The sequence below is a fragment of the Grus americana genome, chromosome 19, assembly GCF_028858705.1.
Source record: "Grus americana isolate bGruAme1 chromosome 19, bGruAme1.mat, whole genome shotgun sequence".
NCBI lineage: Eukaryota > Metazoa > Chordata > Aves > Gruiformes > Gruidae > Grus > Grus americana.
The window spans coordinates 3738737-3765105 of NC_072870.1; the positions used below are offsets into that span (position 1 = coordinate 3738737).

General features: G+C 43.4%; 1 protein-coding gene across 3 annotated transcripts in view; it reads right to left on the reverse strand.

The window, feature by feature from the left end:
• LOC129215153 (sphingosine-1-phosphate transporter SPNS2-like) overlaps window positions 1-26369 on the reverse strand; it is a 139613-nt gene that overhangs the window by 15940 nt on the left and 97304 nt on the right. For 2 of the 3 annotated variants that reach the window (XR_008579920.1, XM_054847821.1), the window contains exons 9-12: window positions 23872-23937; window positions 16352-16450; window positions 5167-5330; window positions 4531-4613 (exon numbers count right to left, since the gene is read on the reverse strand). Coding sequence is in view for 2 of the 3 variants with exons in the window: in XM_054847821.1 (XP_054703796.1) it covers window positions 4547-4613; window positions 5167-5330; window positions 16352-16450; window positions 23872-23937 (396 nt within the window). In the remaining variant the exon portion in view is untranslated. The remainder of the gene's footprint in view (window positions 1-4530; window positions 4614-5166; window positions 5331-16351; window positions 16451-23871; window positions 23938-26369) is intronic. The other variant, XM_054847822.1, reaches the window with a different exon arrangement.

A 26369-nucleotide genomic window follows, 5' to 3' on the forward strand; every position in this document is an offset into this window, starting at 1 on the left:
TTCCACACCTGATCAAAGGTGTTAAGAGCAAATTTTTTTATTATTATTAAATGTTTCATTTTAATTTTAGGAGAGAAGAAAAACCTACTAGAGCTGTTTAAAGAACCTGATTCTTGTCATATAAACCAATGGGTGAACAATTTAGGCTTGCAGGTCTCTCTGAAGTGCTGAGTGGTAGCTAGTTAAATACTTAAATTCTTTTGTTCTGACCATCTCCATCAGTGCAGCTATTTATTCCTGTTTGTGTCTGCACCAGGGATACACACTGCAGTTGTATCCTGCTGCCTGATCTGCATTGCTGTATCTTTGGTGAAAATATCCAGCATGTATCATGCAGAATGCAGAGAGGGACTGAACAATTATAAAACTTGAATATCCATCCAGAGCATCTTTCTGTACCTCTGGAAGGATATGAGGAAAAACCAGAAAATCTCATGCTTCCAGGTATAAAAACAGGGATTAAAAATAAAAAAAAAAATCCTTTGAGGGGTAGACTATCCTGCACAGGGTGGTGCTTCTCAGGAAAAATTGAGGTGAGTTTGGGTTTTCCCTCAGCAACGACTGGGAGTGGCCACAGTTGGAGACAGGACTGCAGAATCACCCCACGTCTGCTGCAGAGCATCCGTGGTCCTACAGGTCCCTGCCCATGCAGAGACAGGATCACGGCTCAGCAAAGCTCACGCCGACTGCCCGGAAAAGAATCACATTACACGCTAATTACTTTACAGTGATTTATATGCCCTGGCACCCAAGAGTTGTCACAGCTTGGGGAAAGGACTTTTTTTTTTTCCTTTTCATAACAAAACCAGCACATTCTTCCCAATTACTGGTGAAGCCATTGCTTGTAGTAAGTACCAATGTAGGCATTTCTTCTGCAGCTTTCTAGGGTGAAGCTTTCGGGTTTTTTCCAAGTTATCTGCATTATGAGTGGGGAAGAGGACATAGACAGACCACAGATGCAATTCTCAGGGGTGCTGAGCTTTTACTTCCAAGGAGTGAAGTACCTGAAGTACTCCTGACCTCTGAGAGTTGGCTTCTGGCTGATATCTGCCAAGGCTGCACGGGTATCAGTGATGGAGCTAGGGAATTAAAATAAGGTCATCAGATTTCTGATCTGTTTGTGTAGGGCTCTGCCTTGGCAAGACTGTACATGTACGTATCATCTGCCAGAGGATCTTGAGGTATAGCTTGGGTCTCACAAATTTTCATTAAGCAGGTAAGAGAAATACAGTACAGAGTGCAGTTGTGTTTGGAAATAAAATATGACTGCTTTAACCCTCCACTGCAGTACTACAGAACGGGAAAGGAACAACAATATAGTCAAGTGAAATCACAGCAGGAATTGCAGTTGAGTAGTTTAAAAAAGAACGGAAGCATTTATTACTACTAATGCATGAGAGCTCTTACAGAAACCATTCTTAACCATTTTGTCTTTCTTATCACTTTGGAAGGGTGGGATTAAATTTGTGTTTTAAAAATCACACCAAAATGATTGGATTACATTACAGAGTGATGTACGGTATCATGTTCTCTGCTAGTCCTAAATTTACTAAATGCCTCTTTAAGCTGTCAGACTTCTGAAACAGTATGACAATGGTTATAAAAGAATTGTGATTTTTAAAAAAAAGAATTGCTGCATAAAGCAATTTTTCTCATGAGTGTTTTTGTGAGAGGTGCAGCCTCATTGACTGGAATTCCTGTTTTAAAAAAGTAATCTACAAAATATGCCAGGAATTGTGGCAATGATAAAAGTAGTGTAAAAAAGTCACAAGGCACTGAAAGCCTGGAAATTCTGTTTTTGAAAGGAAGTGTGGTGGAAACTGGAGGAAGCTTTACAGGAAAGAGAGGTTGCTATCCTGGCACTCTGTCCTGCCTGGAAGAAGAAATTATCTCTAAGCAAATGCCCAGAGACCAGTACACAAAGGAACAAACAAACGAAAAAATCCCAGCAATAAAACCCTGAACTACTTTTCACAGAAGCACGGAAATTAAGGCAGGGAAAGCTTAATTTCCATAGGCAGAGCTGCAGTGAGCAGTGTTACACTTCTTTGCTTCCATGTTAGTTCATTAGAGAGGTCTGTGACATCTGCCCCATGTGCCCTGACCCCACTGGTGATGAATGGGTTTAATCTCTGGCGTGTGACACCAGCGTTTGTGATTCCTGCAGGTTAATTGATTTCTTTTGGCAAAGCACATTTCCAACTCCTGTTGTCCGAGCAGCATGACTGACTGCAGAAGGAAAACAAGGCATCTTGAAAAAGAAATTCTCTCCCGTACCCAGCAAGTAATAGGTAGGATAGGAGGGCGGACTGGCCAGGCAGAGAGCTGCCCTTGCCAAAGGTGTGCAGTGCCAAGGGCAGATGGTCTGTCAGATACGTGGGAGCTGGACGTCGGGTTTGGAGTCGGCATGGAGTTTTAAGCTGCTAATAGCAAAACGCTCTGTTGTCTTTTCTCTCACAGGGAAGCATGCAGCTAATAACAAACAAATCCTCCCCCGTACATTCTTCCGAGGAGACCACTGAACCTGTCGGCAACGGCAGACGGGATCTCGTCGACAGCACAGACACCACTGCACATGGCAGGGAGAGGAGCCTCACTCTGCGGTTGCCAACCCTATTCAAGATCCTGTCTTACTGTTCAGTAATGTGTCAAACCTGAATTAAACTGCACTCTCCAGGAATCTGACCGTAGGATGCCAGAGTATTTTTAACACGGGAGTGGGCATATCCCAGAAACAGTGCAGTAGGAGTCATTTGAGAGAAATTATTTTGTTAACCATTATTTATGACAACTGTTCTCCCTTTCGTACCCAAGCCAGTTTGTAACATGAAAGATCTGTGGCTGAATAATATAAAATTAATGAACAAACGTGAATCAGACAGACCAGGAAAGGGAAGGATGCTGAGAGAGAGCAACAAAACCAGGTCTGAAGCCTGAGTATGTTTCTTCAAAAAGTGGACCAGTGACTGATTGGGAAGCTGGTATGCTTTGGGCATGAGAGTACAACCAAATCTGCTCAGGCCAGACAGCAACAGACAGAAATAAACACTGTTGTGCAGGAGAAAGCAGAGCTGTGGGATGTGATCTCCCTCCCACAGTAACACTACTGCAAAGCTGGTGTTTTGGTGCACTGTAAAGGAATCCTGTAACACCCCCCCACTCTGGCACCCGAGCAGAGTCCACCAGTGAGCGAGCAGCCTGTGACCCGCAGTGCCTCCTGAGGAAGCCCTCTTCCTTGAGAACTGCACTGGAGCTGGGAGACCGGCTGGATGCCACAGTGCATTCCCAGCATAAAGGTCCAGGTGGGGTTAGACGTGCTGATAAAGATGGGAGTGACCCAGAATTCATCAGTACCTGAATACTGAAATCCTCCTTCACCGCCTGAGATGCTGTCATGCCATGCTGGCAGCACACGTGGGGCAAAGGGACACATCTCCACCATAATTATAAGTGGAACGAGCGCTCTCCCCTCTGAATAGAGTGAAGTTTTCCTACAAACAGGCGGGGGCCCCGAGCAAAGGCGTTTAACGCTACGGCTACGTGAGGGGGATTTCATCTGCTGCACTGTATCACCAAATGGAACTTTTGGCTCCTTGCAGCAGAAAAAGCCACCCTGAGCACCTAGAAACTTATGTTCATCTTGCCACGTCCCCAGGTGATCACTACTTAGATTTGCATGTACAGCTTATGTGCGCAATTACAGAAGTAGGGCTGGAAGGCAGCCAGAGAAGAAGTCCCATCTTCCTATCTCAAGACTGAGCCAGGGAGGCCTTCAGAAACACAGGACAGCTTTCATATCTTCTCCAAATAATCTGCTGTAGCATTTACCTCTTTTTTTCCTCTTAGGAAGTTCTTCCTAACATCTAATCTCCAATTTCACTTCTTGCAATTTAAAGCCCTTACATGCAGATAACAAACCAGGCACACATCTGTCACATCACATCTCCAAAGCCACACTGACGTTCAACTGTGCAGGACTTAACCTCATCACATATGTTGCAACGAGGCCTTGTTTTCTCCACAATGTTTAACCATCTCAGTATAGGGGGAATGTATAGATCTAAAGGCACCAGGAGGCAGAAAACCCTTCCTTTCTCTGGTATTTGTGCATGCTAGTAAAAGGAAGGTGGAACTGTTCTTACAGGGCCGCAGCACCATCTGTGGCACTGCTTCCAAATCTCTTGCATCCATCTGATATGATAGTTTGAGCCAGAAAGTATCACCCAAACTGTTCAAACACTTATGTCAACCTCCAAACATCTCATTTTCCTTCTAGTTGTACTACATCTAGTGACAATGATATGTCAGGGCCCTTCTCCTTAAGGTACAGTGAGGTATACTCTCTTTGTCTGCAGAATTACGACGGGCTGTACACGTCTGTGTTGTGTGTCTGCATGTCTCCCATTCTCCTGGGGGAGAAAGGCAAAGGCAATTTATAGTCAGCACCGGACTAGTCACCTACCCACATATTCAGCAGGACATTACACATAGATACTCTTATTTTTTGACAATTATGAGAAAGAGACTAACCCCAGAAGTTTGTATGTCATGTGGAAGCGTCTTCTGAATTACTGTAGTTGCCAACCGTGAGGTGGTCCGAATCGGTTTCTTTACTGAAAAACAGTAGCTTTTTTTTTAGAAGCTGCAACAAGGGACTGGGAAAGACTATCTTTACTACAGCGACCCTTGAGCACGTCTGTCCCCACACACAGCTTTCTTCCTTCTTGCCTGATGTCCCTGTGTACTGGAGGTAGTGAGCAGGGCACAGGGAGCTGAGATGGGGCTGTGGGCTCAATGCTGACCACCAAGCTCTGTAAAGTATCTTTTGTTCTCCACCTAGCAGCCCTCACCACAGATGGCCTGGGCTGTGGCATGCTCACGCAAGGGTAAAAGGGGCCTGTGACCTCAAATACTGTGCACCCCTCCAGGCCGTATGGCCAACAACAGATCCGCCAGAGCAGAAGCGTGTAAAGGATGCCCAGCCAGCATGACCCAAGCCCCTGTGCTTCGTGCAGCCTCATGCACTCTGCTGAGCCGAGGTTCTTAACACACAACCCGACATCCTTTACCTGGAAGGACCAAGGCCAGGGAAAGAGTACAAGCATAATGTTCAAGGGAGAAAACATGGTGTGGTACCTCCCCATTTGCAATTGCCAGGTTACTCACTGTTGTTCAGCTTTGGCTCGGTCGCTTAGGAAGAAGAGTGCTGTGGCCAGGAAAAACATCCCTCCTAGGACAATGACAAACGGGCAGAGCATGAGTGCATACCCCAAGCTGAGGAACTCCCAGACTGGGGACTCCTTTGTGCTTTGTCGTATCAGGTCTGAGATCTAGGAGAGACAGGCAAAAAAAATTAGTCACTTAGATGAAAGAGAGGCATGATAATGGTGAAGGGAACACGATTCCCTAAACGCCCACTGAACATGTGCATGAGGTTTAAAATGGAACAGTGTGTGCAGTAAAAGCTGAATGTCCCTTGCACGTTTCAGCCTTCCACATGCCACTCTGGAGCCTGGGCAACTTATGGTGTGAGCAGCTTGGCAGGGCTTCTCTCCCTGTCGCATTTCTGGCCTGATCTATTATTCTTCCCACAGCCCTCTCCATCTTCTCCCCGGCTTCTTCAGTGACTGCATCCGTGGGTGTCTAACCCTGCTGTACTGACCAAGCCTCCTGGGGTGCCGGCAGGACCACACCAGCATTGCTTGGTGGGTGAGGGACCGATCAATCTTCTGCAATTTCTATCAAGTCCTGCTTACTCCTACACCTTACCTACCTTTCAGCAAAAGGAGGTATTAGATTCCATTTCTGTGTATTGAGTGGGAAGGGGGAAATGTTTTTCACAGAACAAAAAACCAGAGATCCCATCTGATTTTCAGAAACAACTCAAATGTGGGGTTTTTATCCCCATGTCTGAGGTACAGCCCTCATTCCCTCTAACCTCCTAAGCTTGCTGCATGTTGAAGTGTAATTGTGTGCAAGATGTGACTCTGCCCCCCAGGCTCACACCAGGTCTGTTGCATAGGGGCTGCGCTCACACTGAAGAACCACACACCACTGAGTTTATGGGCTAAGGCAACCTGCATCTTCTGACAGCCAAAAAGCATAATTTTATGAAAGTGAACACAAGTTTGCGCTTACATGAAGGAGCAGTGACATGCAACGGCAGTATTTGTTATGAAAAGCTTTTGCTAAAACTCAGTAATATTTAATGACTGTCTGTAGCTAAAACAATCACATTTTAATATTTACTGTCCAGCAAACAACTTTACTCTCCATAAATCCAACAGAGCAGTAGCAGCAGTAGCGGTGAGTCTCAAGGCATTGGGTATTTAAATGTCCAGCTCTGTTTTTAACTGTGACCTTTTGTTGAGGCAGAAATACTAGTTTATACCAAAAGACTGCAGGGAATTTGCAACATAAAATCTCACTGCTGTGCACACACGCAAATCAGTTCCAGAAATAGTCAAAGCTTGTGCAGCAACTTCTAAACCGCTACCATTACTGCTAACAAAAAAGGTGGTGTCGGACACCAACTACAAGCAAAATCTGACACTCAAAGCTTAAATCTTGACAATCAAGCGAGGAAATGTCACACGCAGGAGGAATCACCAATTCACAGCCCTGCAGCCAACTGTAGTGACCTGGAAGGTAAACGTGTGTGAAGAGATGCCTGAGCAGATGCCAAGCACAACAGAAGGTCACAGAAGGATGGCACTGGCCGGGACTCAGATGAATAGGTCACAGAGTGTGCTTTAACGGGGAAACTCTGGAGCATTGCTGGTCTCAGTGCCTTAATGTCCGTCTTACAGCTCAGCCTGGCTCCTGCTGGAGGGAAGGAAAGGAGGAGCAGCCAGCCTGATGCTGGAGTGAAACCACTGCACACAAGAGAGCAGAGGACTGTCTGTCAGGATGGAGCATTCTCAAGTAGAGAGGAGTGAATAAACACAGGAGGAGTGTATCTACAGAAAGAATTGAAGGGTTTTAGCCAGACTTCTCTGCTTCATTCCCTGCCCTAGAAAGGAGGAGAAAAAAAATTCCAGTGCTTGGGATATAGCTAAGGAAGTGTTCCTGTCCTCTCAAAGAGAATTTTATTCAGTGTGTAACAAACACAAGGAAAAACCAAGTGTTATGAACAAGTCTCGTGTGAGGAAAAAAGTCCTTAGACTGAAGGCAAATACCAGTGGCTGTTTGTCTGAGAGACTTATTAAAAAATAGCAATGAGACTTGAATGTGAAAAGAAATCACCCATAGGAAATTAGCAGAACATGCACCAGAAGACAGGGACATCACCTGGCAATTTATTCCCTCTTGTATCACCTTAATTCTCAGCATTTCCCTTACTCTTCATTATGAACCAAAATTTGGCCTTGAATCAGCCCCTGTTTGTGCAATAGGCAGAATTGAAGCTATTCTAAAATAGAAATTTAGAAATTCTAAACCACTTTTCATTTTTGGGAATGGATACAATTATCCTTCAAAAGGAGCAGACAATAAATCACTGGACAAATTGACATGATAAATCAGCAGTAGAAGATGAAAAGCCAGGCATGCACTCCCGATTGCTTTCTCTTATGGATGACACGACATTCTAGGCTAAAACTAGCTTTGAAAACGTAAAGTCTCCAACAAATAAAATTCGCAGTGCAGCTTGCCTCACACTTTCCCTTCCAAGGCATCGTGTTGACCTTTTATACCAACAAATCATGTTAATATTGAATCTGCTACCTTTTTCATTTTTAACCCAACACATTCTGTAAGCACACATTTTAGAAAAAGCAGTCTTTCCTCCCATCCAATGCGTAATTCTTCCCACTGAGCCAGCTGGGCTTTCTCATCTAGGTTTCATATAATCCCCTCACCCATGTCTGCATCTCTTAACTCCAGAACTTTATCAGGGCCCACATATATGTTTTTTGCTGTTAACTTCACAGTCACTATTGCCTGTTGTTTTGTTCCACTCAGTTACAAGCCACCTGCTAAGACTGGAACTTTGGCATCTCCTCTCAAGAGGACACAGGACATAATTACAGACTTGGGCTCCAAGAACGACATACTGTTTGCCAAATGGTCTGCTCTGTATTGCCAATTTTTGGCTTCCCAGACTCCTCCAAATGATAGCATCCTGAGTTGTCTAACTGTGATTTGGCAAGACCCAACCTAGCATCATATTCGGTGTCTTCTCTCTATCGTGAGTAACAAAAAGTGGGGGTTGCATGCACAGTCAGTGCCAGTTCTACAGCATGGAGTCATGTGTGGGATTCCTTTCTTTGTTCTGCCAATTGGTAGGTGGCACAAAACTACAAAACATTTACCCAAAATGTGGGGGTGGAAAATCAATAAGGAAATCCTGCTGCTGCTTTGCAGTCTAATCAAAAGCCTTTGATAACATCCTATGAAAGTTCACATCTTTCCCCTCACTGTGTAACATAGATCTTAGACCAAGAAGAATGACTTTGCTAAACAAACTTCAGCTCGTGGTATTTTTACAACAGAATACAAATGGCATGTGTTCAGCCGGTGGCAGCCAACTGGACGGAGTCCAGCTAAAGAAAATGCCCGCTTTCTGGAGAACAAACAGTACAGCTGCAGCGGGCATGATCCAAAACCCCCAAATCTCTGATTGCATCTCAGTCTGAGTGCAGAATGAAGGAAAAAAGGGAAGCTTCGTTACCTTTCTCGGGAAGCACATGCTGTGTTTTTTGGAACACTGGACAGGCTAGTGATGGAATAAAAGCTCAGGTGGGCTGAAGCCCTAGAAAGACAGCTTGCTTCTCTGTTACTGGCCCTCCTGGGCAGCATGAGCGGTTAAATTAAACTGATTTCCTAATTAGACAATGTAATGGTAACAACGTCTTTGAACTCATCGTTTCATCTACTCTGTCTCATTGCCGAGTCAAACATCTCAATTCCTCTGCAATTGCTTGATTTTTCTGATTTTCTGGCATTGCCTCTTGGGCACAAATCGTGCTACATAAAAGAATATTTCCACTGCAGTATCTGGCACAAATACCTGATTTTCATGATTACCAATTTGATACCAGCCAGGTTCTCCCTGGCTCCTCTCCTCAGCACAGTTCCTTAACACAGCATTGCCTGTAACCCCACAGTATCACCACAATGGTTTGGGGTTCACCCACTCTGAATTCAGAGATGCATTGTGAAAGGCTTCTTTGACTTTTAAAAAAAAAAATCTAATATGAATGCAAATGAAGACTAGAAACCAAAAATAAGGGATTTTATAAAGTAAAAGTAAACAATTTGCTGGGCCTGTGGGGGAGCACAAGCATTTATACTGTGCTAAATGGCATGAGAAACACATTATACAAAAGGGGAAGTAAACCTGACTATTTTATGGTATTTGTTCAGAAAACTGCAGAAAGGTAAAAGCAATTACAGTCTAAAAGTTATTTCAATTTTAACCTTGGCACGTTTGGATGTCAGAGGGGAAAAAAAAAAAGTGAAACATCCTGTTAATCTTAATTGTGCCCTTCTGAGATCACAAACAAATTTAACACTTGGCTGGTACAATATCCTGCGGTAGTGCGTGGTACCCGAGTTTGTCCCAGCAATACTCGTAGCAAGGATTCCTGCAGTGCTTCCCCTGTGGCAGGCTCATCGGTTTATGCCCTTGTACCCCCTCCCAGGATTACGAGGCTGCATCAAATAAGTGGTGCTTCCATGAAAGGGCTGCAGTAAATGAAAAGATTCAAGCAAGGGGTCTGCTTGTGATGCTAGCAAATGGACTTTGTATGTCTCTTGGTGTTAGAGCAACATTTGCCCTCGAGAAGGCTGAAAGTCGATTTTCTCCATGTCATTAACTGCCTTCCTGTCCAGGTCTGGTCCGCCCAGGGATTTTCTAAGTTAGCCCTGGACTTTGTCCTGTCCCAGCAGGAGATGCCTTGTACCATGGGGAACATGGAATTGAGGAACATGGCTCACGTCAACAGGGCAGAGGTATGTGCAGGGATGAGGGGTGCCCACTTACATGTCGAAATAAGGTCTGTGGCACAGGATCACAGTTTGGGAGCGCACCCTTTGGCAGCATCCCTGTCCCCCATCTCTCCTTGCAGCACAGGCCCCTTCCCCGGCAGTATGTCCCAGGAGAGGGAAGTCATTGCCCCACGTTGCAGAAATGGGACACCTTGTTCTGAAAGGTGCTCAGCACCATGAAAACCCTGTGGCTGTATTGGCAGTGTACAGGGTCCTTGGCAGCTGAGGGAAAGAAGCCACTCGTTTAATGAGGTTTTTGGTGCACAGAAGGAGGGACGGAGCAGATGGGACAGAGCCTGAAATACTTGAGTGAAACAATGATCAGCTCTGGATTTCTGAGCTTTCTTTAATGAGATACTTTTACTTACTTTAAACATCCGCTTGTCAAAAATACTGAGAACCTGCACTTCTAACCAAATTCATGGGAAATGACAGGTGCACAGCAGCTCTGGAAAAAACCCAAACCTAGAACAGGCTGTGAACCCTTGGCAAAGAGTGGTTATATATGGGAAATAATTTGGTTTTTTTAGGGCAGATTTAAATCTTGTCTGTTGCTGAGTCATCAGAAGTGGGAAGCTTGTTAGCTCGTTGCAATGAGGAGATAAATCCTATGTGGATTGGTCTCCAGGTGCTTAATTCTCCCCTTTTTTTGCAGCTGACAGCCATGTCAAAGATTTGGCCTTTCTGTGCACTATCAAAAAGGCTTTTAATTACTCAGCTCAGCCAGGACTTAACTTAAAGTTACTGCTTGAAGAAGCAGATAATAAGGATGAGGGGCTGGGGGTATTCCTCATGGTATTTTCCTGACACACGTACATCAGATGTTAGACTGTGAGGGCAAGTCCCACGTTACCCACCACAACCCGGGCCATATGCAAGCACGAATGTGGGGGAAGATCTCTGCGGGAGGAGCGACACCATTAGGGCTACAGAGCAGCAGTCAAGCAGCTGGCACTTGGTAAAGAAACATAAAATGATAAAAAACATGAACGTGTATCACATTTCATCTATCACCATCAGGTGATGGAAGATGCTGCCTATACACACTCATCTATACAATAAATATTAGAACATGTGACATGCTGCAAAAGGCAACAAGACAGAGACCTCTGTTCCACCCTTAATCCCACACCAGCAGTGGAACAGCTCCAGATAGTCCATAAAACAGAGAGTGACGCTAGGAGAATCATTTGCATGTTCGTGTTACAGGATACGCTTGCCTTTTTGATCTAAAGATCATCTCGCACCCTGCTGTGGCAGAAGAGACAGTCCTGTGGAATCACCAGCAAGCACCTACGGGGCCGTGTTTGAGGAACGGCTGCACAGGTCAGGCAGGGACAAAATGCCCAGACTGCAGCATCACCTCCCAACGATCCACTTTACTCCACCTCCCTACTTGCGAGTCAGACAGCAGCGGATTTGAGCCCCAAAGGGCTGCAGTGGGTTTTAATCTATCAAACTAAACTGCAAAAAAATGTTACTTCAGAGTAAGCATGTCCATGGATCTACTCTGAAGTAGCCAGAGCATTCTAAACCATAAAATATAAAATTTAAACTGTAATGCATGAATTCCGCTTCCTCTGGCAGGCAAGTCTTTACATATAGAACTGCTTTCTATAATATATATTTACTTGGATGGGTAAACACCTTTGAAACCCAATCAAAAAAAAGGCTGTCTCAAACTGGGACAAGGAGGCTGTGAAATCTACACCTCCAATTATAACTTTCATTAAAAAAGTATCTTAATTGCTGCATTTACTACAATTTTCCTTGAGTTGCCCCTAATCAAATGCTGATCTGCCTTCCCTGATACTCTGCACCAGTGATAATTAACACTATTCTGCTAACTACTTGCTAAAGGAAGGTCATTAGCATTCTTGCTATTTAAGTAGCTCATTAGACCTAGTTTATCAACCTACTCACATAAGAAAATTGGGGAAGGAAGAAAAGTGAAGAGTGACAAGTGATGGGCTTATTCTTAAAATTTGTCTAGGTAATATTAGCAGCTGCACAAAACTTCATCAAAACACAACAGAACAGCTCAGATTTGCTTGCAGTTAATTACAAGGTTGCTTGGACTCAGACCCACAGATGAACGATCGATCGGGGTGCCCCCTCTCACGGTTGCCAGACTGTGACATACTGTCCTGATGCTGCTTGGCCGGAGGTTGCATCCCTCAGGTAAATTGAAGATGCAGCAGCCAAGGAGGTCGGGACAGGTGGGTACCACCACCAGTGGAGTACCAGGAGGAGATTTTAGCCCATCAAATGATGCTGGTGGAGGAAAGCTGATCTCTGGCACTTCAAAACACCATCCTCACATGTTGATGTTGCCAGGTGACAAGCAGGGTTCAATCCCTCGACATGATGGATGGTTGCACAGGGAAGATGAGAAAGAATTTAATAAAGCAGGATGCTAACAGGAGAGCCAACAGCACCAGAGCAGCAAGGACAGCGTGTGCCCACAGCAGCTATTTCCCTGGCACATGTAGAGAGAGCAAAGCCTGCAGTAGGTGCCTGTTTCTCATCACAGCCAGGGCTAGAAGCAAGGCAAGGATGGGAGAGGAAAGCACTGCGGTGCTCAGATAGGAAGCAAATGACAGACTTGGAGAAAGGAAAAAAAAAGTAGCAAGGCACAGCCTCAAAAGAAAAAAATGGCTGCCTGTACTCAGTTTTCCTGAAGCAAGAGCGTACATCAGCAAGTGGAGGAAGACTGCTGTTTGTGTGAAGGAATAATGTAAACCCTGACTAGGAAAGACAGGTTCATGCATGCATGTGCACAGATGAACACAGGGGCGCAGACTCACTAGCACTTCTTACAATTATTTACTTTTAAAGGGCAACAGAGATACAACCAGAATTAATAATACAAAGAGCTAGAGCATGAGAAGAGTTAACTGTATTTCACATTCTGCGGCTGGATACCTCCACTCAGCTGAGTTTGAAATGCTGTCTAGGTATTAGGGCAGAGGAAGAGCCGTTAGAAGACCCTTACCTGATACTCAACATGAGTGGTGGGATTTGGGTTATTTCTCTTAACTGTTCTGTGCTTCAGCTACCGTGTCTGCATAGTGGGACCTTTCAAAGACAGGGAAGTACTAGAGATATTTGGGTGTAATGCACTGAACAGGTGAAATTTCTCACTGACTGCCTCAAGAATAAAGCATGGTGTTATACTCCAAGTTGTTAAACAGGAATTATTTAAACTCTGCAGGTTATCGCAAAGGTCCTGAAAAAGTTACAGTTATCTAGGAATAAAAACTGTCTCATCTAATGAAATACTGCAGCAATGCCTATTCTTAGTTGTGAATGAATAGGCAGCACTGATTTATAATAATTGGTCTCAGTGCTTGGCAGGTAGTAAAACCTTACGCAAATTACAGCTGCCACCCTAAAAATGCATTTGCATAACTTCTTTGTAAGTCAATCTTAAGCCCTTTTTACCATAATGAAAGTTATCAATATTTAAAGAGTAATGAAAAATAACCAAACATACATGCTTCCTTCCACTTAGCTTTTAAACACTAACATATATTTAGTGCTTTGGGTGACTGGAAGGAACTGCATTGCAAGATTTGGAACTCAGGGAGAGTACAGAAAAATCTGAGTCTGACCTTCAACTTTTACTGCACGCCAGAGAGCAAGGGAGCAATCGCACACACGAAGCTGCAGCTGTTGGGGACCTTCTGCGTTCCACATGAGGATTACAAGATCAATACAACATTTATTGGTATCCAGCAGAGACAACTGCCTGCCACAGCTCAGTCCTACAAGGACATCGGTATCCGATTCTTTACTAAGAGCACTGCTAGAGGGAATCTCACTATGAACTCCCCAAAACCATGTAAGATTCCAGCCATATCTGGGCCAAACCTGCTCATTTAGTGAGGGAGCTTTGGGAGGATTTCGTAAGCAGTCAGGAGAAACGGCAGCTGTCCAGGCTCTCGGATGAACCTGGAGTGATCAGGAGGCAGAGTTTCACCCATTCCGAGCATGCCTGTTACTGCAGTTCAGTTGATTTATCCTGCCTTCCGCCTCTCTCCCTCAAGACCTACAATTCTGCTCTTGGTCTGCTTCATGGTAACTCTGGAGTAACAGCAGTGCGAGTTGTCCTCAGGCTGGGGGTTCCTGAAGGACTATGGGAATTGGGTTCCCAAATTTCCCTTAAAAGCCAACAGGAGTATGTTGCTCAGCTCCCATAGACTGCCTTGAAAATCCTAGTTGTAATCCAAGCCACTTCTGTAACCCACCCAAGTGAGATTTCTATCCTGCATGAAGGTCTCCATCCTACAACTGAGCTGGACAATTCCAATGACAAACACATGCAGATTTTAACAATAAAATTGATTGCATGTCTTAGCTCTGGTGGAGAGGTTGGCTGTATGTCCTTTCATCTTAAATAGTATCTGTTTTTCTGTGTCACGTGAAAGCTGCAGTTGACCTTTCTGTCACTGTAGCACAGGGAGCATGAGTCAACCAAGCCAGCCCAGAGGCTACAGAAAAGGATGCTGGTGCCTTCCATGACATGAGTGCTTCACTCCTGCTCTCCTGCCACAGAGCCTTGTACTTGGACAGTCTCCTCCCAAATGAGAACTGCCCAACAACTACAGCATTAGAAAGAGTAATTCAAAATCAGAATTAATATTTTCCCAGTCTAAAGAAAGCCTAAGGCAGCTATTTCAGGCTGGCATCCTTAAGTAACTCATAACTTGCTCGATCTCTCAATACCAGAAGGGCAAGGCACATTATTTTCTACAACCAAAGCCCTTTTTTTTAATCTGTGACACTAAAGAGCCCTGGGCAACTTTCAAGATTAATTGCAATCATTCAGGGGCCTCTCCATTCCTTCCGGACATCCCTCTTACGCAAGAAAAAAGAATGAACATGCAGCAGAGTCACCTGAGACAGCCTCGCCAGCATCTCAGACCCTGCCTCTCATCGCTGGCGCCTGCCTTCAAAGCACACTGGCCTGCTTACATTCCCCACGTCGCCTGCCCTGCACAAAGCAGTCTCTTCCAGTGATTTCTTTGTTCTTGCCACTTTCAAATAATTTCTAAAATAAGATCATTTCTCCCTGGGTGCCCAGAACATTGAAGTAAATAAAGAGTAAGCTAAATTGTACATATTTATGTACATATTTAGACATTTCTCATTTCTTTGGTCCGTTCAGCCTTATCTCTATCTGTCTCTTCATGTATGCTTCAGAGGGCTAGAGAGCAACTATATCATTTTTGGGAGCTGGCATTTAAGAGTAAATATTTATGTATATTTAAATATATATATACACAAAATTAAATATATATAAATAAATATGTATAGATACACACATCAATGTCTATGGGATGAACAGATAAGAAATGACAGTTTTAAAAAACCCAAAAGGTCCACAGCATGCAGCAGCTGTGTCACACAGCAGTATGGAGCTGGAAGAGCACATCAGAGTTCTGTCTCGGGTGATGGGACTAGTGGAGATCCCAGTTACATCACTGGAAAACTGTAGCACCTTCAACACACCATAAGCAGTGCCACTTAGGGCTTTACATGGAAGCTGCTATATTTTATAAATTATGATCTGCGCTCTCTGGAACTCAATGCATCAAACTCCACAGAAGGGTGCAAGGGAAAGAAATTATCCCAGTATATCTAGATTTCTTTCCCTCATTAAATTTCCCAGGCCTTATATTTTCAACTGTGAATGTTCTCTGATTGCCAGCTTTTGGAGCAGGGTCTTGTTTTGCTCTGCAGTAGGATAATGGTGGCATAGGGAGATCTCCAGTCAGACCAAGGCCAACAACTGCAGCAGTTATAGAAAGGAAAGCTACTAATAAAAACCCAAAACATACACACCAGAAAGGAATAGTGCTAAAAACCCCCAAACATACACACCCATCCTGCCATGGATTTTGCACCATCATTTATTATCATACAAAACAGGTTAAAAATATCAGGTCAGACCAGCTGCATGTTGCTACCTGTAAATAGATATTTGTCTTACAAGACCAGATTAACAGTTAAACACACACACACAAGACTGTTCCAATCTAATTTCTAATGGACCCATGTCCACACCACAGAAGCAACCACTCTCCCTTTACAGAGCTGTCTATAAGCTTTACAAATGCCCTAGGCTAAAAAGATGTAGAAGCTCATGTATCCTGCCCAAGTGGTCCTTCCAGGTTTGAACTGTAGCCCACAGATAACACAAGCATGTAAAACAATTGCATTGCACTGCACCACTTCCCATTCTGCTCATAAATACAGGCCTTCCTTCCCTAGCATGGTTTAACTTGGCATTTTAGATAAGCAGTTAGTAAACAAACATAGGCACAAACCCCTGCCAAAACCTGCTACGAGCACTTACAAATCCAATCAGATAAGGACTGCCAGCATCTCCCAGGAGGTGTGAAGTGAAACTCTGCAAGGCCACTGCGGTTGCACGGCGTGTTGGAATGACCACATACTGCAAAGAAGAAGGGGAAAGAAAAAAAAAATACATAAGGAAACAAGTGAGAACCTGTCCAGCTGTCTTGTATCACTTAGCTTATGCCCGGCTCAGGACAAAGTAAACAAGCTCCCCGAGACGTCGGTGGCAGACACAACCACTGTCCGGTCCATGGGTGGCTCAAGCATCTGGGGACCTCAGCAACCCTCCCTGGCTTTCTAGTACTCCTGATGGCAGGTGTTGAGGGAAGGAAGCTCTCTCCGGTGTGCACTCCTCTCTGCAGCACTGACTGCATGAGTTTGACTAACAACTTTGCCCATGAGACACTTTGCTATTGCTCCTCAGCCTGTATTTTGCTTGGCTGATGGGGAGAGCAAAGTTTGCGGTTGCCTGCAGCACATAACTTGCTCAGTGCCGCCAGCCTTCCAAACAGGGACTTTGCTGTAACCTGGGATATTGGGTTTTTTCCATAACAAAGATATCATTTTGTTTCCTAAACCATAAGCAATTCACATCAGTATGAAAGGTCACACATCCTCCTCTTCCACTCCATCTCTAGCCACTTTATATTTTTCTCAAAAATTTGCAATTCCACTTGTGAAAAGTGACAAAGACACATTAAAAAAATTTTCCATAACCAAGATACTGTAGTTACGTCTCCACTCCTCTAATAGGACATGACACCCTCAGCCAGGTCATGCAGAATCAGTCTAACTACACAGGATCAGTGGAAAACACAAATTACTTCCCCATTAAGGGACCAGACTCCACAGAAAATAGAGCCCTATCCATGGAAGGGGATGAAAATTAAAAAAGAAAAAAACCACAAACAACAAACCCTCATCCTGCAGAATGACCTTAATTTTATGACACAAATTTAGGAGAAGAAAAAAGTAGCTCCTGCATAAAACTTGTGAAAGAAGCTGGCTAAGAACATCTGCATCAAGTCCACATGTCCTGGTTTAGAAATTGATCCTGTCTTGAATTAAAGGCTCTAAGTAATGAAGAATTCAATGGGTCTCTAAATCCAAGTGAGCTCTGTTTCCACTTCTAATCACTGAACCTTGTTCCGCCTTCTTCTATTTCCCTGGAGAGCTACCTACCCTGCCAGAAATGACTCTTGTTTAGCTATTTGTACACCATGATCCCTTTTACTTGTCCACTTTCTCTCTGATCGGCTGCCTTTAGTCTTTCTTTAGAAGACATGCCTTCCCAGACTTCTGGCAATCCTTTCCTAAAGTCATTTATTAATTAAATGTGACATTTCAGGACTGGCACATCCCCAGCTAGAGATACAGAGATGAATTTACCTTAGATGACTGAGGTAGGGTGAACTCATTGCTCAACAGCGACATATCTCAGGGCAGAGGATCTGAAGCACTGTTTCAGTGCTTTAACACTTCCTCTTAGGGAAGGTGGGTTGCCCTGTCTGCAGGGGAAAGAGCCATTAAAAAAGGGAAGAAAAGAAACAGCATTGAGAAAATCCGTACTAGAAGAGAACTGATGCCTCTTTAGAATGATCAACTCATTCCAAGCAGAGACAATTAGGAACGATGGGTGAAATTAGATTAAATGCTCTTCCTTAGGGTTTTACCATGTGCTTTCAGAATGACCTGCCAGTTCTTTCATTACCCGTTTGACAAAGCTGCAAACGCGCACTGCTAATGGACTTTGACACCACACATTAAACGGGTAACTGGTTAAACCCCTCTTGTGCAACAGAAGATGACCAGATCCGCAGCAGCCACCCGGCTGCGGATGTTAAACACTGTCCTCCTTTTGCATCCAGGAGCTCAAAACAGACTTGAAGGCTCACAGAAATCCCAAGAGGAAAATAAAGTCTGCACTTTATTAGAGACACAGAAACGTACTGAAGGTCACACTGTGAAACAGCAGGAGAGCCACACAATTCATTACCATTCCCCAAAGATGCAGGGTAATGGGTGCAACCTGGATAGATTAGACAGAAGAAAAGAGAAAAGAAAAGAAAGAAAAGAGTTATTGTTCTTCTTCCCACCTGGTCCCAGCTCACACAGGTACAATGGAGAAGCATTCTGCAAGAGCTGTTTGAGAAAAGCACATCTGAGAAGATAAAGTGAAACTCTAACTAATTCAAGAGTCCAGAGCTGTGTAGATCTGGGAAACAGGGAATTTTAAACTTCTGTTAAAATATTTTTCTTTCTATAAAGTTTATGTTAACAGATCTGGAGAAGAAAGCCTGCTTGACTCTATGCTTTATCAATTTTCTTCACAAAATGACAAAGGAAATGGCAAATTTATTAAAAACCTATCATTTTTAGGGAGTGGCAGTGAATTGGTGCTAATTGGAGAAAGGAATTTGAATGATACTTGTATCATATGTGTGCGCGCATATATTTATACACATGAATACACACACATATATTAGACATATTTTTGCATATATATCTGTATTATGCATACATATAGTTTTGAAGTAGCAGTACAATTTCCAGCAAGTTTTCAGTTTGCCTAGCTAAAGAAGTTATTGATGGCTGAAACCATCGATATGGTTTGACACTATAAAGTGCCAAAAAAATAGGTAAATTTAGTCTGGAATTCAAGTGACAAGAAAAACTCACAGAAAATAAAAACCCAACATGCAGCAAGCAAACCAACATGAGATTTCTCCTCCTCCTCTAAAAATATACTGGAAAGAAAAACAGGCTTAAACCATCATCTCCAAAACACCAAAAAATTCTCCTCCCTATCCCTGCTTAAAAAGCATTTTATTCTGATGGAGAGGAAGCAGTTGGTAGCAAACATTATCTACTGTTCTAGGAAGACAGCAGTAAATTACAGCTCTAGATGGACATTTTGATACCAAAATAGACCTAAATTCAAACCATCCATGGCCTGGTTTGAACATCCCACAGAAACTGGAGGTGGGAGAGCCACAGCAGCCGGGGCGGAAGGCCGTGGGATCGTCCTGGCTCATCTCTGACTCCAGGTTCTGAGGCAGGCAGCACAGAGGATGGGCAGGGAGGCTGACCAAGCAGCTTTGGCAAACCTCTGCTCTTTAAATAGAGTTCAGAAAGGCCATGGTTTACTGCTGACATCCCCTTCCTGTAGAGAAACCAGCAGAATGAGTCGGTCTGAAATAAGTTAAGCAGGAAACCCTTCTCCCAGTAAAGGGCCACATGCCAAAGAGGTAAAGTTCTCATGTTTATGTCTAATCTTTGATAGAAAACTCTCCTCTCTCAGAGACTTTGCTACCCTTTCTGGGTCAGACAGTAATCTTCAGGACAATGCATACTGGCCTCTTTCAGCACCAAAGACAAAGAAAACAGATGCTAACTCCACTCCAGCCGCCGACAGAGCCTGGACATAGTCCAGGTGTCCCTGTTGTAACTACTGTTGAGGAAAGGCAAAGACTGTGATCCAGAGAAACCATCCCGAGAAAGACCCTTCACTCAAGCTAGGCAGACTGTCTAAAAAAATACTTTGAAATGAAGTCAAAGGAGTCTGACCTGGTCTCCAAATCACAGCACAACACGGAGCAGTATACATCCACCTGCAACCCTTGGCTCACAGGAGAAGAGCAGAGATGCCCCTTGGCACATCCTTCCTGGTCAGAGCTGTGCGCAGGTGTTTGAAGTGGGCTGTGCACCTTCATTCAAAGGCACCTCACCCTGCCTTGAAATCCAAACCACAGCACTCAGATGTGTGGAGGCACACGGGGAGAAGCAACAATGAGATCTTCTGGAAATGCTATCTATCTTTGGCCGTAAAAATAGGGCATTATTTCATACTACATAAATATTTGGTTTTTATTTATAGAGAAGGTAATCAGAACAAAAGCAACATTCCTCCACACCTACAGCACAGCTGAGCACCACTCTACGCCTGTTTTGAGCCTAAAGGAAGACTTTTACTCTACAACAAAACATTAAAGCAGCTCCTCCATGGCAGCTCATGACCATTTAAAAAGAACTAATGTTTTAAAAGAAAACAGAAATACGCAGAGCATTTTTTTTGCATGAGTGTCAGGACTTTGCATAAACTGGAGGATGGCTTTTCTCAGCAAAGACCCAAAGAGATTGTGATTGCAATAGCTGAGGCCCTTTAAATTGCCTACTGGCTCTTACACAGAAATGCCAACAAGCCTCTGTCCATCATCATTATTTTTGAGATGTGCTGTGGAGGAAAAACCCCACTATTAGGACCAGATTCCACAAAGTCCAAGCACTCAGCATGTCTCAATGTTACACACTTGCCTGCTGCACTGAAGCTCATTCATTACTGCTGTTACAAGGCAGTTTTAATGCTACTTTGGGGTTCTGGTAATTTTGAGGCCAATTTGCAAAGATGGCTGATAAAATCTGTTTCATAATTAGCATGCTCCATAAGAAACATCCCCCCCCTTCCCTAAGCATCATCTGAGCATGTGCCTGGGAGGAGATTTGGAGAGTTGTGCTCAGGAGAATAAGGCCTGTTTTGTACGAATTTGCATTTGGAACAAATATCAGCCTTTTTAAAATCTCAGGCAGTGCAGTACATTCTGCAGTGCTGACAGTTTATCAAACCTCACACTCAGCACCTCTTACTGCAGACAATTTGAGGAGCTGCACACCGACCGTTACGCTGGCAAGAACACTAGATGCCATGGAAGCACGAAGCTATGAAGAGCCAACAATTAAATTTGAAGATAATATGCAAACACATTGTTTTGCCAATGAAATAAAACTTGCAAAACCTCTGAAGATGCTTACCAACTTGCTCAATAGAGTTCTTAAGCAGTCAGGAGATCTGTAAATCTTGGGAGAGCTATGATAAATCATTTGCGATGCAGTTTCCAAAACCCCTCACTTCTGGCATAATGAAACCAGTGGCAACAGTATTGAGAGCTTTTTATCCATGAAAACAGGATAATATTTATGTATATGATGAAAGTGTTGTTAAGCTTATGCTAATAATGCTTTTAAACTCCTTACCAGCCTCAGGCAAGAACAGACACACTTCTGATTACACCAAATAAATAGTAATCAGTAGAAATTAATTTGCCAAACACTTAAAGTGCCTCTTTCCAAAGCATATCCACACCTTTCTCTGGCTAGGAACTCTTATAAAGCTGTCTGTCAAACATGGTTATAGCCCTGGCTCTCACCTATTGTCTGACTAAACATCCTCTCAAACCCCTTGTGTAATACGAACACACTTCAGACCATCTGTTTACAGGCTTGCACTGACCTAAGTGGATGTTTACATTTATTTGTATAGCACTTTTACAGGTCTACTCGTGCTGATAATGCATTAAGCTGGGCATTATATATGACACTCAGGTCATTTCTCTAAATAGACAAGAGAACAGCTAGCTTAAGAGTTGGCATCAATTACCAAAATCCAATTTTTAACATGGTTTTAGTTCCTTTCCCATGTTTTGGAAATTAGAACTAAGAAATTATTTCTAATTATTTCCAGTCATTTCTTATGGAGTTCTTTTGCACTAAAGCAACATAAATAACTGCAACTGCATCCCTACAAAATGCAACTGCCTATAGGATGCTGGTAAGACAGATGGCAAACCCTATAAAAGCTATTAAAAAGCTACAGGATACTGAAGTCACATTGAAATCAACAAAAAAAGTCTCAGTAATTAAAATGGGACAATAATAGCATCCTTAGTAGGCTTGGTATAAAAAGTAGTTGGTTGGAAAATGTCTCTTGGGGTTAGCTTGAGACAACGTAGGTCAAGTTTCAGCTCTCTCTGTGGCACAGATTTCCTGGAGGACCTTGAACACGTCCACCAGGTACCCTCCTCTCTCCAGCTGCTCTTTGAGAGTCACTGCTGGAGGGCTGCAGATGTGCTCCCTTACCTGTTTCAGCCAATGCCAGTGAGGATATAAAAGATCTGCTATTGAAGCCCATCAGCTAATTCTGACCAGAGAAAGTTGGGAGTGCTCCTGGGAACATAACAGCCAAAGGCAGGATGCGACGGGAAGCTCTGGCAGGAGGCAGTAACGAGCAACTACAAATACTGCACTACAATTTCTTCCTCAACACAGCTGCCTGTAGACTGCACATCTGTCTAAGCGCTGAGATGTCACTTAATGAACAGCCACAGCAGCCCTGAACTGAGCACAAGCTGCAAACCCCATGTAAGTACAGAGTAAACACCTGTTCAGCCCATCCAGAGTTCTATCACACTAAAGCTAAACTGGTAGGAGTAACGAACCTCAGTAATTAAAAGCTATCTCATGCTACTGAAGTGCACTGATAACCTTTGTTTCTATGTGCTTTATCCACATCTGAGAGAAGTGGAATTATCGACTCCACTTCTCAAAGTGCTCTTTGCACAAATGAGTTAAAGATTGAAAGCTCATCAGGCAACGCAGTTACGACAACTACAGAGCTACCTTCAAATGTAAACACAACCTTGAACTTAAATCATAAACACAACTTAAGCAGAAGTCTGAAGTTCTTCAACACCATTATCTTTACATCTAGGAATACTGAGCCAGATTGTTTTCTCGTTGATATTTGCATGAGCAACAAATACAAGTCAAGGGAGTTTTCTATTGATGCCAGACTGATTATATTTTTAGTTCTGTCAACAACCTGCCAAAAGACCTTGGGCAAGTCCTGTAATGGTTCTGTGCCCTAGTTTCCTTCTTTTTCATACAATAAGCAACAAGTAACCCCCCTCACAATGGGATTTCAACACAGTATGTTTGATAGGCTCTGTACGTCTCTCATGGAAGCATCTACAAAACATGCAAGGCTCTCTAACAAACATCCAGACTACTTCATATGAAAATCTAGCTGCTGAGGTCAGCTTGCTGATTTGAAAGACTTAAAAAGCTCTATGGTGGAGAAAGAATAGAAAATGAAGGACACGAGGTGAAAAGTCCCTGACAGTTTCCTCCTGGACAGGGTGGACATAGTCCAAAAATTCTTTATACTTTCTTTTCCTCTCACCTCTCCCAGAGGTGGTTTTCTATTGTGTATGTGTTGAATGGTAGGTTTGTTGGAGTTAAGCCAGAGAGAGAGGTAGATGGCTGCCTTTGTGGTCAGGGGAGGGAGGGAAGGATTTCCTATTGCAGAACAAAGCTGAGTTATTGATAACAAAATCCACTAATGTGCTGACTATTAGGAAATGCTGGCAGAATTCTTTGTATGTGGGGTTTTGCACAAATACCTAGAATTTGGGGAAACTATTTGAATTCAGTAATGGTATCCTTTCTGGACATCTCCTCTCCTTGGTGCTCAGAACAAAGCACAAGAATAATCTTTTTTCCTTTTTCTCTCTCTCTATCTCACTTTCCTTTTCAGCAAGTAAAAAAAGAAAAAAAAAAGAAAAAAAAGAGGCTGAAGTAGGGCCTAGGCATCTGGAAGAAATGGTGAACTTCAGGTTGTTCTTGCAAGCTGACAAACTGCTCTGGCCACCAGAAGAGAAAGATGCTGTTCCAAAGTACACTCACCATTAGTATGTCTGCTGTGATAGCCCAGTTTGAAAACAGAAGAGTTTCTCCGATAAAAATGCAAATCTGTTGTAACAAAACACACAAAAAGGAGAAGATTTATTCACTTGACATTCAAGGATAAAATAACCTGTCACAAACTTTCCTTTGTTGCTTATTTGTCTCACACCTACACAAAGGACTCTTCTGTACATAATACACTCCTGGTTACTGTTGTGGTTTATCCTGAATATGAGAACACTATAGATTTTTATCAGAGCTCTAGAGGGTTGGCCTGCAACTTCATTAGTGTAAACTGTTTATGATCTACAGAGCAGCTAAATAAAAGGCTGATACATTTGGTAACAGAAGAACATGAGAAGCCAGCAAGAGGAGGCAGCCCTGGGCTTCCATAATTAAATCATTCTATTCCAAAAGGCCAGTTAGAGAAGGCAAGAAGGCCACAGCTCCCCAAAAGACAGTCATTTTCATCACTAGGAATCAAGTTACGTGTTAAGCTCTGTAGCAAACCAGGTGAGGTTCTCTATCCCCTATGTGCAAGATCCCTTCCTTCCCCTGATAGCATATTGCTGTGCTTTTTGAGGGGGACATAGGTCTAGGCACTATAACAACTCAAGCATTACATTGGTAATATCTACATCCAGTCAAGACAGGACTTAAGTATGGGTTTTGCAACATCAGTGTTTTACGGTGAAATATAACTCTTGGCTCTGTGGAGACAGTCAACAAGATACATTAAAAGCCCTGTGTATGTAGCAGGATGAGAGCTTCTTTTTGTGGTGGTGTGGTATGAACAGCCACCACATATCCTTTCCACCTCTGGCACTCCTCCTCAATTACTCCCATCTCATACTGCCGTCTCCATTGTGCTGGTACCATGGAGCCAAGCAGGGATTCAGAGCGGGAAACTGAGATGGGGCAAAGAATCTTTTGTTGGGGGGGAAGTAGGAGAAGAGGGGCTCGTTTTGCTTATTTTTAACCCAGATCAGTTCTCTAAACAGTTCTACAGGTAGTTATACCACTTGAAGAACTGGAAATGATCAAGACGAGAAACTAATTTAACCTAGTCTCATCATTAAATGCTCATCAAACTGAGTCCAATGGGGCAAGGGTGACATGGTTAAGGAGGAACACTACCTCACAAAGCTTTTTACTCATATTTCAATCATAATCCTTTTGATTTTATGCCATATGTTAACCATTTAGCAAAGAAATGTAGGTTCAACAGGATGAAAATACAAGGATGGAAAATCTTCCACGCGTTTACCTGTTCCTTTGTGTATTATGAAGAGCAGAACACACAAAGCACGACATAAATAACCACACTTGTAAAAATCAGCTCCCCTGTTCCCCACCACCAAGCAAAACTCCTTTATTAGATGTTCCCCCAAAGGTTGCTTTTTGCACAGCTAACCCATTTCTTTTTGTGGCATCTAGAGAGAAAACACGACTCCTGGAATCCATATTGGTAGTTGGAGATAACAGCTATGGAGATTTGGAGATTCCCCTTTCAATTGCCTTATGCTCAGTTTTTGTTATGTTGGATAGGCTACAATTCATTAATGAAACAAAGCTGGCAAGAAATACATGGTACGCTTTGCTTTGAGGAAACAATGATGTTGTTTTGTGGTGTTCTTGTAAGCTTTGACAGGATGACAGTCACGGTCACTGTTCCAGTCCCTGTTGCTTGCACAGGCGCAGTTTGGGTGGAAGGAGGACCTCCAAGATGGGCAGCTATGGCTCTGATGCAACCACCAAAACTGTCTTTCCCACACACTGGTTCAGACTGCCTAAACCCCTCAGACCATCATGTCACTGCCAGGAATAGTTTGCTTTATTTAGCAAGTCTTACGCATTGACCTACAGAAAGCTTCCTCTATTTGTTTCTAAAATTGTCTTTGTTACCCACACATTCTCCCTCCCTATCCCCTCTTTTTGTGACTGAATCTATTTCCTCTGTGATGGTGTCTGAGACAGTCATTACAGCCCAGCTGGTCAGCTTGGAAATCTCCTCTTTCCATTTTCCCACTGTCCACTGGTCTGCCTTGAACTTGGCTCTCACTGGAAGAGACAACTGCCAAGCTAAGAGACACAGATCCAATGAATCAAGGTGCTGACAGGAGTTTTAGCCATGTGTCATGTAGCGAGGGCATACTGGAGCCCCAGGTGGGCTCTCAGGACCTGCTCTGAAATCTCTCCTACTATAGCTTTGCAGCTGCAGTTGCTGGGGTTCTGTGGCCGGACAGATTAAACTGAGCTTGGGAAAAGATGTAATCACACTTCTGAACGCAGCATCAACACGCCCTGCTTGTTCATACAGTATTGCAAACAGGCAACTGCTTGCCTTAAGGTTATATAAATTGCATACACATAACACATATGAATTGTTGCACACAGCAAGTAAAACTTGCCCTCTTCTGCAGGAATTCAGCACAAGTCCTATAAATAAATCACTGAAATGCCACAAACTTCAGAGTGCACCAGTTCTGAATTGTTGA